The following is a 12975-nucleotide window of genomic DNA, read 5'->3' as shown; positions in this document are numbered from 1 at the left end:
CAATGAAAGGGTCCAATTTAAGACCAATGAAAGGGTCAAATTTAAGACCTCTGAACCCCTGCTCTCCATCTCTGTTAATGGCCTTCCTGGTGTTAGGGATTTGTTTAATGATCAATAGTGGTTTCTCTTCCTACCACTGAGTCTTTCAGAAAGTAGCATAACCAAGTCAATGTTTAACTGGATTCTTTGGGTCTGAAATGGCAAAGTAGGAGTTGAAGGGCAGTCTCCATGGAAACCAGCCTCCCAGGAAGTGGCCAAAGTGTTAGTGTGTAGTGAAATAAAGCTACACAGATGTTATGAAGGAAACGACTGCTTTAGAGCTGGGTTAACTTCGGAAATCCCTTGATGAAAACAAGCTATATTAAAGGCCCCAAACCACTAACCTCATGGTTTTACACTGAGTGTCTTTAATGTGAAATGGGCCTGACCCACTCTAAGGCTCACCCAAGGGTGACCAAGGTAGCACCTTTGCAAAACAAAGAGGAAGAGACTCCCTCAGCCGCCCCTGTGGACTTTGTATTCACTGAGAATCCAGAAGAAAAGAGTTCATATTCATTTGCAAGACTGCAGGAACGGAATAAAGCTTTGGAAGGGCAGTTGCCACCTCTAAGAGAGACCTGTTATGGAAGATATTCTGCAGGTAAATATAAAACCCAGCATGAGATTTGTGGATTTGGGCCGAGGAGCGCTATTGATAGATTTACCTGACTGTCTATCTCTATAATCTCTGAAAGTTTCTAAATTACTGAAATATAAGAGAACATCCTTCAAAGGGAGACAATGTTTGTCAGTTGTAAGTATTCTGGGCACATTAGAATAGGTGTGTAAACTGTGTACTAAGGGCTTTTCACCATTCCACATGAGAAGGAAAAAATCATTTTGTGTCAGCTTGGTTTATAGTGCTTTGGATGTTTATACCTAGCTTTGCCAGGCAATTAAAATTCTATAGATAAAGATGTGATAATTAGGACAATCATATGTTTCAGTTAGATTCTAAATTTAAATCATTCTCTTCAGTACTTCAGTTTCTTGCATCAGGCTTTGTTGTTTTGAAAGCAGTACTTTAGGAGTGAATCCATTGTGATGTGAATTTGGAAACCACCCCAAATTGAATTGATTTATTGCAGTACAGATGAGGGGATGGGGCACCCTCTCCCCAGCCCCTTATTCTGCATGGTCGTATGCAAAACTAAGAGAATTTTTCCTATTATGATTGGAAGCTCTGAGCCAGAAGTGGCTATAAATTCTCCTGGGATATTTTACAAGACATAGAATGTTTTATGACAACCATGATGATACTTAAATAGATGATACTTAAACTGACGTTCTAACTTGGGAAGAGATACATGCATATATATATATATATATATATATATATATATATATATGTACATGTTATATATATATACACACACACATATATATGCATGTTGTTTTTTCTTTTCTTCTCATTCTGGATTATTAACACAAATAAGTTCCCATTATTGTCCATAAAGCCATATATTCCCTTTCAGCACCTAGTAGATCTTACCTAGAATGATTTTCATGGCTACTTTCTACAGAACTGACAACATTTGACTGGTTCTATATGGTCCTTTTTTTTTTTTTTTTTTTAATGTTTTCAACTTCCTAAGCATGCAAGTAGGAATATTCCTCTTAGTTTCATTGAATAATTCCTTTTTTACCCAAACCTTCCATCTAGAGTTTTAAGATTTTGGTAACTGACAGGTAAAAGCTGGTTCTAACGTGTTAAGAGTCCCAACTGGGAAATGTTCTTATTTTTGAAATTGCAAAATCTCATTAAAAATAAATAACAACGGATGGTAACACTATTTTCAAGGGGCCCATATTCTAACCCCAGCTCCACCAAATACCAAATAGTATGACTTTGGGCAAGTTACTTCTTCAATTTTCTTCACCTATAAATCAGGGGTAAAAGTAACACAGCCTATGCCATTTCAGCAGTATCAAATTAAATAACGGGGTGATATTACTCAAATCATGGCATAAAAGTAAGTAGTCGCATTGCTGAAAAAAATTTTGCTGAAAATGTTTACATTTTTAAATCCAACATGTTTTTGGTCTTGCTCGATATACTGGCATCTCTTGAAAGAAAATAAGGACATAGAGAAGTTCTTAAGGTGATCATTCAAATGTCTTAAGGATAGAAACACATAATTACCCATGGATTTTTCCATTTAAAATGCAAAGTGGCACTACAGGATAGTCTACACAACAATCTAGAAATCAGAATGCTTCCAGATTGTTAAGAGGAAAGGACAAGAACATCATTCATGTAGCATTGGTCATGGTAGTAGTCCCAAGGGCCGAGGATAATCAAACTGAAAAATGAAATCCATATGGATCTCTTGAACTTCTCTGTTTCCTAATGAGGCTTAACTCTGTAGCCCTGGGTTATTTTATCAGGAAAGAATACTGATATGTTGTATTATAGTAGCAACTTGTGGGAATTCATTTCCCTAGTTGGGGGACTATTTAATTGGGAACATTCAATGCTAAACATTGCATACTCCTATTACATACTCAAGCTCCATTTCTTTATCATCTCTCTGTCTAATACCTATCTATCTATTTATCTATTTTATCTGAAAAGAGAACTTATTTTCATTTCTTAAAGCTGTATGTTTTCGGATTTCCTATTTATTTGGGGAGATTTCATGAAATTAAAACAAATCAATAAGTTTCTATTTTCCAAGCTAAATTCTGTGTCTGAATAACACTTACACTCAATACGTTGTTAATTGTGCAGCTCTTCTTCTAAATATTAATCTGGGGAGGAAATGATGAAAGCAGAAATTAAGTCCTGTGTCTAGGCTAATATTTCATCATTTGCAGTTATGTAGGGCCCCTGCTTTATGTGTTTCATTTCCACATTCAACCTATCGGTTAGACATACAGAAATGAAGATACAAAATTGTGTTAACAAAGTCTAATAACTAATGACCAGTCTAATTTAATAGTAAATTGTTTTTAATGATTTGTTTTTGTTTCTCTCCAACCCTTCAAGGACCGAGGGCCATGTATTTTGACATTCCACTGGAACAGGGAGAAACAAGTATTATTAAAAGGCATCCACCCCGAAGACTTCAAGTAAGATGCATTTAAAAGGCTTCATAAGGAATTTCTTGGATTTAATGGTAACATCCCTTTTTAACTATAATCATAGAAGAGGGATATTGACAATGACTAAGCTAATGAGAATGACAGTGTTGTTAAAGAGAATGTTGTCAACGCGAAAACCATATTTCTTTAGGATTTCCTTTTGTAATGATTTCACTTTTAAGACCACCACCAAAAGAAGGAAGTATAGTACTAAAGACAAACATAATGGGGCACAGAGGACCTGAATCTTGCACTTATCAGTTGGATGACTGTAGGGAAATCACTGTAATAAATAACAGTAACAACCACTACTACTATTCAATTACCACCTATTACAAGTCTGATACACTCTAAGCAACAATGATCTACATCATTCATTTAATCCTCATACCCCTCTATGAGAAAGGAAGCATTATCTTTGTTTTATACATGTGCTTCAGAGATTAAGTAACTTGCCCAAGGACAACAGGGGCCACATATCAACCAGGCCTCCAAAGCCTGTGCTCTTAACCATCGGCATAGATGATCTCAACAGCCCTTCTACCCCTAACTTTTCATCGTTCTAAATGTTAACTAGTTGTCTAAACTGAGGACATTGGATTTCAAGGCAGCAAAGCAAGAGCTTTAAATACATTCACCTTAATAAATATTTAATGAATTCCTTGTAGAGAACTATAAATTTTAAGAACTCTCATCCTAGAAGGGGAAAGAGATCTGAGTGGGTCCTTAAAACTGAGCATCAGCTAAAAGGAAGGTTTGGGGCTCTCTTGTGAGCAGGATCTACCATTGATATTTGAAAAAGGGAATTGGAACTAAACCCCACCTGCTACACAACTCACCCAGGTGTCTGGACTAATCCCAGGGGTATTTGAGCTCATCTGTTGGGGATTATTTCTTTTAACGTTGGTTTTTATTTACCTGTCTTCTCCAGAAGCTCACAATCATTATTTGAAGTGATTATATCTCTTGGTCACACAGAAAAAGTATCTTTTCCCAAAATATTAGAAACCTCAAAATATTGCTTAGTTACTGGAAAATAAAGTGTAATTCTATCAAATTGATATATAATTTTTAAATTTTTGAGCATATCTCTAGCTAAAGTGGCAATTTAAAAAACTTACGTTTTATTCCTAAATCAAAGGTATCCTTTCAAAGGAGCTCGTTTAATATATATTCCTGTGAAGACTCTAAGCCGAATAACTCAAATAGAAGATATTACTATAACCAGTGAAAAATATCCATGTACCAGCCTATAGTTCACAAAGTACTTTTTTATATCTATCAACCCAGAATAAGCTAAAGTCAGGCTTTGATTCTCTCAAGTCAATCAAACTCAAAAAGAGAAATTTGGTATTTCAGAGTCAAAGACTGCATTCCCCACATCCCAGCCAACCACCTTAAAAATGAAGAATCAAGATGAATTATTTGAGCATAAAAACATCTCATTCAGTGTTACATATTTAGTCACTAACACTTAATATGTATCCCTCAAAAGTTTATGAATAAAGGAATGAATGAACAGATGAATGAATGAGACCCATTATCCCTGGTGGGAAAAAAAATCAAAGTGAGCTCCCTGCTATTTCAGACCTGCAGCATCACTGTATTAGAAGTCAAATGGACTAGCCAAAGCAACCAATGCGATAAATTATAAGGATATAGGAGTGTTTTAAGGAACTCAAAAGCTGGGAGGCATCTAGACTTCAGGGAAGAGCTATGTCTTGGAACCTGAAAGGCAGAAGAACTCTCTCTGTGCATTTGCTTTAATCTCTCCTTGCAGGTCGACTTTCTCTGGTCCTCAAGACCGCTTGGTGAAATATGGCCACCTTGAATTCGCATCTTATAATTCCAGCCAAACAAACTAGTCTGGCCCTCTTGGGTCTAATTCAAAATTCCTGGGAGAAAAGATGCTATTGGCTCAGTTTTGCTCATGATTCTAGCTCTGTTCCAATGAGCTATGACCAGAGAATATGCTCATGCAGTAGAAATGTGGGCAGGGAAGCCCCCCACCCCCCGCCACCAAATGCCACTCCCCACCAACTGCCACTCCCCATAGATTCTAGAGGCAGCTCCCAGAGAAGAGGGAAATCACTGGGAACTTGGCAGACACTCCCAAAGATATAAACTATAATTATCTTCACAAATGAGGCTCAGCACATTTTCTACCACAAATGGATTTTTGAGAGAATGATAAATGCTGGGTTCCCATGACACGCTAATTAATAGCCTAACCTCTGCCAAAGAAAATTCTAAAAGTATTTTTAATTATTAAACCAAATCTAATTGCATCCTAAATAATTTGAGTTTCATATTTGGCATACTCCACTTCCTGCACATCTACTCAAGTAAACAGCAGGTCATGAACTAAGGTTCTCCAACTCAGAGTGGCTAAGATCTGAGAAGCTCTGCCAGGGAACTCTGAATCAAATGTACTTGCCCCATGTTGAAGAGTTGATCATCACCGTCCCTTCTGGGTGATTCACCTTCTCATCCAACCATCTCAGGTCCAGCTTAAGGTGGAGATGGTCCCCCACTCCCACCGCACCCCACGTATAGAGTTTCCTCAGGTCATCTCCTTGGATGACTCCCTCATCTCCAAAGATTTTCTTAAAGCTCACTTTCCCTATAAGGCTTATATGACAGCCTATTGACAACTGTAGCCCTTAATCTGGCACTCCTGATTCCCTTGACCCTTCACTGTCTTTTCTCTGGAGCGCTTATTTCTATCTAACACACCAAGCAATTTGCTTATGTGTTAAGTTCATTGTGTGTTTTTTTTACTACCTGCACCTCCCACACTCCACCTCAATGCTAGAATATAATCTTCACAGGGGCAGGGATTTTTGTCTGTCATCTTCACTAATATCCAAGTGTCTAGAACAGTAGCTGGCACATAAAGGGTGATCACTAAGTATGTGTTAATCAGTGTTGAAAGAATGAATGGAGAGAAGAGAAAGATGAGCGTAAAGACGGCTGGTGAGGGATAAGGAGAGTGATTCCGACCTGAATGATTTCATTATACTCTTTGAGGTATTAGACAATTTGTCACAAACTTATTCTCTTTCCTTACCTATTCTAATCCTTTGCCCGTTTTCTATGATCTCTTTCTTTATGATCTGTGACAGTTCTTTATATATTTTAGATGTAGTCCTTTGTTAGTTATATGTGTTGCAAGTATCTTCGATCTATGGTTTGCCTTTTCATTTTGTTGTGTGTATTTGTGTGTGTGTGTACACAAAGAGTTTAATGTTGTCAGATTTCTCAATCTTAATCTTTATGTTTTGTATCTCATATTTTGTCAAGGAAATTTTTTAATTCCCCAAGTTCATAAAGATATCCTTATTTATTTCTAAAATTTGTAATCTTTAATTTAGATCCTAATCCATCTTAAGTTCATTTGTATGCAGGTGTGAAACTGGAATCTAATTTTACATTTTTTCCATTTGATTAATCTATTGCCCCAGAACTCTTCATGGAATCATCCATTGTGACCACTGATTTGAAATGTTACTTCTGTCACGTATCCAATATCCAGATCTTAATGAGTCTGTTTCTGAGCTCTCTCTTCTGTTGCACTGGCCTACTTGTGTATCCACAGGAATTCCATCCTGTCCTAATTATGTACCTTTAAGCTAAGTCTTAATATCTAGTTTGGCAAGTCCCTTCACCTTATTCTTCTTCAGAATTGTTTTTGCTATTTACAGTCCTTTGCTCTTCCATGTAAAGTTTGGATCTTCTTGTCAAGTTCCACAAAAAAACCTTGTCAGTATTCTGACTGGAATGCATTAATAGATTAATTTGGGGAAAATTAACCAAGTTTACAATACTGAGTCTTTTAAACCATGAACATGACGTAAATCTCCATTTAGCCACGTTTTCTTTTAGATCTTTCAATAATGTTTCATAATTTCTCCACAGGGGCCTTGTGTGGTATATTTTTAGGTTTGTTTCTCGATACCTGTATCAGTCAGGGTTCAACCAGAGAAACAGAACCTATAGAAGGAGACATATATTAAGAGACGTTGCAAGGAATTGGTTACATGACGGTGGAGGTGGACTGGCAAGGCAAGTTTGAAATCATAGGACAGGCCGTCAGGAAGGGCAGACTGGAACTGTAGGGCATGAGGTGAAGCTGCTGTCCACAAGAAGAATTTCCTCTTCTTCTGGAAAACCTCAGCTTTGCTCTTACGGCCTTTCAGTTGATTGAATCATGCCCACCCAGATTATCTAAAATAATCTTCCTGACTTAAAGTCAACTGATTATTGGCTTCAATCACATCTACAAAAGAATTTCACAGCAACACCTAGGTTAGTGTTTGAATAACTGGACACTGTAGCTTAGCCAAGTTGACACATACAACTGGCCACCAAAATATCGCATTTGGTTTTTTCATCCTACAATGAATGAGGTATTTTTCCCATTTAATTTTCTAAATGATTATTACTGGTGAATAAGAAAGCTAATAATTTTTGTGGGGACTTCCCTGGTGGTGCAGTGGTTAAGAATCACCTGCCAATGCAGGGGACACAGGTTCAATCCCTGGTCTGGGAAGATCCCACATGCCGCAGAGCAACTAAGCCCGTGCGCCACAACTACTGAGCCTGCACTCTAGAGCCTGTCAGCCATAACTACTGAACCCACGTGCCACAACTACTGAAGCCCGTGCGCCTAGAGCCTGTGCTCCACAACAAGAGAAGCCACCGCAATGAGAAACCTGCGCACCTCAACAAAGAGTAGCCCCTGCTCGCCGCAACTGGAGAAAGCCTGCGCGCAGCAACAAAGACCCAACACAGCCAAAAAGAAAAAAGAAAGAAAAAAAAAAAGAAAGCTAATAATTTTTGTGTATTAAATTTTGTGTTCCACAACTTGATTGAAATACCTTGGTAATTCTAATTGTCTATAGATTCTTCCTGACTTTCTATGTAGATAATATCTTCTATAAACAGGAATAATTTCTTCTCTTTCTTCCCAATTGTTCCTTATACTGGTTTTCTTGACTTTTGCATTGACTAAAACTTCCCTTGCAATTTTGAACACAAGCAGTAGTAATGGACATCCTTGCCTTATCTGTGACATTAACGGGACTGGTTCTAAAACGAAATACATTCGCAATAGGATTTTGATAGATGCTCGTCAGAGTCCCGAAAGGAAACAGATGGTACATTCGAATTAGGACAATTCAGGGAAGTTTTCTTTACAGGTAATTGTACCGAGGTTTGGATGAAGCGAACCAGAGGGGGTATTGCAATAACCACTAGTGGCAGTGAGAAGTAGCTATATCTAGGCCAAGGGACTTCTAGAACCTGGAAGGGAAGAGTGAGGTAGAGGGAGCTGCTCTGAGAGGAACAGTGGGACACAGCCAACCCAACATGCCTTGCAGGGAGAGAGATAGAAGAAGAAATATCCTGACCTCTTTCTCTTTCTTCTCTCAGATTTCCTACCAGGATTCTTTAGCGGTTTAACCCAATGGGAAGCCAGAAGGCAGGAGAAACTGCTTACTCGTTATAGGCAGAGAACAGGGTAGAGAAGTGTGATAAGTGGATCTGAAGAAACAAATGGAAGATATCTGGCACAATGCTGTTTACTAAATTATAGACATTTCTCTCATTTCTCTTATTCCTAGTAGGCTAAGAGTTTTTCCCAGGACTGAGTGTTAAATTTTATTGATGTTTTCCCTCCATCTACTAAATAATCTATTAAAATGATCTTATGGATTTTCTTTTTAACCAGTTGACCTAATATATCACACTAATAGATTTTATGATGTGAACCATGCTTGCATTCCTGATATAAATCCTACTTGGTCATGAGATACATATATAAATACACTGCTGAATTTTATATGCTTAGGATTTTTGTATCTACTGATATTTTCATAAGTGGAGTTGTTCTATAATTTCCCTATGCTGTCTTTTTCCAGTTTTTTTCCTCTAGGTCATACTAGTTTTATAAGAGGAGTTGATTACCTTTCCCTCTTTTCTGTTCTCTAAAACATTTGATTTAACATAGTTCTTATCTGTTCCTTAAAAATCTAATACAACAGGCCTGTGAAACCATCTTTGACCACCTGAAATTTTGGGGAAAGAGAAATTTTCCTGCTTACTTAATTAGTAAAAGAATGGTTCTTAGTTGATTTAGATATCTTATAGGTATCTTATTTCTTCCTGATCCAATTATGTTAACTTATATTTCCCAGAAAATTATCCATTTACCTAAGCTTTTAAGTTTATTGTTATAAAGTATAAAGTCTTAGCTTCTTATTCAACTTTTTGATAATGCCTGTAAAACAAATCTTCCGGCTTACGTTTTGATGCAGCTCTTGGACTGGGGAAAGAGGTGAGAACAACTCAGCCCCTGAGTTTAAACTCAGGCCCCTGTGAGCGTGGCTCTACTTTCCCTTCTTATATGGAGCATTTTTGAGGTCTCCTTTAGCCTACAGAAATAACTCACAGCCATCAGGAGGCCTAAATGCCTTATGAATCAGCTTCCCCCAAGTTTTCTGTTCCATTTTCTGATCCAGAGAGGCATTTTTCTTGTATTAAAGCCTGACCACATCTTTTTTGGTTTATGTTTTATTTTTCATTGCTGGATATTTTAATCAAAGGATGTTATTGAAATGTGAACTCACTGCAATGCCTTGACCGGAAATTCTTCCTTGGCCTTATGGTTTCTTGCTCCAATCTGTCTTGGACACCTTTACCTTCTTCCCAGAAACTTAAAAGACACATTCTTAAGTCATGATACCAAACAAACTTTACAGTTCTTCAAATTGCTCCTACCCACCTTTCTCTTCCTGCTAGTAAACAGAAGTAACCATCTCAGATTAGTGGTTGTCACCAGGCTCTGTGCCTTATGCTTGATTTAATCTCCTTTCCTGAATCTCCTAGCTGACACTCCAACTGATTATCCTGACCATTTGTTTTGTTTGAGAAGCCAAATAATCCAGAAATCTTTAGACAAATAATCATTTTTTATATTATGAAATAAAAACAGGCATCATTCTACCAATTCTCCAGTAATTCCTCCAATTGTATTCTCTCTGAAGATGATGAAGTGAGGCATCTTGCTTCCCAGGCAGGGAAAAGAAACATTGATATGAACCCAGAATTCTGAGGCAATTTCATTTGACTGGTTTGTTTGGAGATGCCAATTTTCCAATACTTTTTTCTGCAGTGCTTCTCAGGGCAAGTGCAAACGATTTAACCAGGGGATCCTATTTGCAATGTTAGCTACTGCCATCTAGTGCCCTTTGTGGAGGAATGGCATTCTTTAGGTTCTTACCAAAGGCCAGAAAGAAAGTCATTGCCTGGAGAGAGTACTTAAAGATACTTACTACTTAACAATTATCAGAACTGAAAATGAGGCTGAAAATAGAATCATATATATTTATACTTTCAAAGAAAAAGCTTTCCCTAGAACTTATGGATAGACTATTTTAAATAGCCAAAAATATTTAAAGAGCAGGCTTCTTCAGACTCAATTTTTCAGTAATGCTCCACAAACAAATCCTCCCTGGTCTATTTTGATGTAGCTCCTTTACTGAGTGGAGGGAGTCTGGAGGCCAGTGGACACCACCCTAGGAAATCATCAGAATCCTCTGGAGAGTTTTGAAAAATACATATCCCAAAGAAACAACTGATAAGCTCGACTTCATTAAAATTAAGAACTTCTGTTCTGTGATAGACAATGTCAAGAGAATAAGAAAAGAAGAAGATATACAGATGGCAAGTAATCATATGAAAAGATATTCAACATCATATGTCATTAGGGAATTGCAATTAAAACAACAATGAAATACTACTACACACCTATTAGAATGGCCAAAGTCCAGAACACTGACAATACCAAATGCTGACAAGGATGTGGAACATCAGAAACTCTCATACATTGCTGGTAGGAATGTAAAGTAGTACAGGCACTTTAGAAGACAGTTTGGCAGTTTCTTACAAAACTGAACATATTCTTACCAGACAATCTATCAATCACTTTTCTTGGTTTTCTACCCAAATGAACTGAAAACTCATATCCACACAAAAATCTACACACGAATGTTTATAGCAGCTTTATTCATAATGCCAAAACTTGGAAGCAACCAATATGTCCTTTAGCAGGTGAATGGATAAATTGTGGCATATCCAGACAATGGAATATTACTCAGCAATAAAAAGAATTAAGCTATCAAGCCATGAAAACACATGGAGGAAACACAAATGCATACTGCTAAGTGAAAGAAACCAATCTGAAAAGACTACATAGTATATGAGTCCAACTATATGACATTCTGGAAAACGTAAAACTGTGTAGACAGTAAAAATATTAGTGGTTGCCAGGGGTTTGTGGGGAGAGAAAAATGAGTAGGCAGAGCCCAGAGGGTTTGGGGGACAGTGAAACTGTCTATATGATGCTACAATGGTGGATATATGTCATTATACATTTGTCCAAACCCAGAGAATGTACAACAGCAAGAGTAAGCCTTAATGTAAACCATGGACTTTGAGCAATAATGATGTGTCAATGTAGGCTCAATGATTGTAACAAATGTAGCGCTCTAGTGAGGGATGTTGATAGTAGAGAGGTTGTGTGTGTATGGAGATGGGGGTATGAGAACTCTGTACTTTCTGCTCAATTTTGCTGTGAACCTAAATCTCTCTAAAAAATAAATTGTATTAATCAAATATATACATGTAAATATATATATTTATAATACATATAAACATATATAATACATATAAATACATACATGTGTATATATATATTTTTTAACATCTTTATTGGAGTATAATTGTTTTACAATGGTGTGTTAGTTTCTGCTTTATAACAAAGTGAATCAGTTATACATATACATATGTCCCCATATCTCTTCCTTCTTGCGTCTCCCTCCCTCCCACCCTCCCTATCCCACCCCTCTAGGTGGTCACAAAGCACCGAGCTAATCTCCCTGTGCTATGCGGCTGCTTCCCACTAGCTATCTATTTTATGTTTGGTAGTGTATATATGTCCATGCCACTCTCTCACTTTTTCCCAGCTTACCCTTCCTCCTCCCTGTATCCTCAAGTCCATTCTCTAGTAGGTCTGCGTCTTTATTCCCGTCTTGCCCCTAGGTTCTTCTGACCATTTTCTTTTCTTTTTTTTTTTTTTTTTAGATTCCATATATATGTGTTAGCATACGGTATTTGTTTTTCTCTTTCTGAATTACTTTACTCTGTATGACAGTCTCTAGGCCCATCCACCTCACTACAAATAACTCAGTTTCGTTCCTTTTTATGGCTGAGTAATATTCCATTGTATATATGTGTCACATCTTCTTTATCCATTCATCTGTTGATGGACACTGAGGTTGCTTCCATGCCCTGGCTATTGTAAATAGAGCTGCAATGAACATTTTGGTACATGACTCTTTTTGAATTATGGTTTTCTCAGGGTATATGCCCACTAGTGGGATTGCTGGGTTGTATGGTAGTTCTATTTGTAGTTTTTTAAGGAACCTCCATACTGTTCTCCATAGTGGCTGTATCAATTTACATTCCCACCAACAGTGCAAGAGGGTTCCCCTTTCTCCACACCCTCTCCAACATTTCTTGTTTGTAGATTTTTTGATGCTGGCCATTCCGACTGGTGTGAGGTGATACCTCACTGTAGCTTTGATTTACATTTCCCTAATGATTAGTCATGTTGAGCATCCTTTCATGCGTTGGTTGGCAATCTGTATATTTTCTTTAAAGAAATGTCTGTTTAGGTCTTCTGCCCATTTTTGGATTGGGTTGCTTGTTTTTTTGATATTGAGCTCCATGAGATGCTTGTATAATTTGGAGATTAATCCTTTGTCCGTTGCTTTGTTTGCAAATATTTTC

General features: G+C 37.4%; 1 protein-coding gene across 1 annotated transcript in view; it reads left to right on the top strand.

The window, feature by feature from the left end:
* The first annotated feature begins 334 nt into the window (after positions 1–334).
* Positions 335–12975, top strand: part of CCDC198 (coiled-coil domain containing 198) — a 53033-nt gene continuing 40392 nt past the window's right edge. The window contains exons 1-2 of the mRNA XM_057542699.1: positions 335–640; positions 3029–3111. Coding sequence (XP_057398682.1) covers positions 418–640; positions 3029–3111 — 306 coding nt within the window. The 5' untranslated portion in view covers positions 335–417. The remainder of the gene's footprint in view (positions 641–3028; positions 3112–12975) is intronic.

Source organism: Balaenoptera acutorostrata, chromosome 3 (assembly GCF_949987535.1).
Source record: "Balaenoptera acutorostrata chromosome 3, mBalAcu1.1, whole genome shotgun sequence".
NCBI lineage: Eukaryota > Metazoa > Chordata > Mammalia > Artiodactyla > Balaenopteridae > Balaenoptera > Balaenoptera acutorostrata.
The sequence above is the reverse complement of the archived record's forward strand: the minus strand, read 5'-3'. Positions and strand labels throughout refer to the sequence as shown.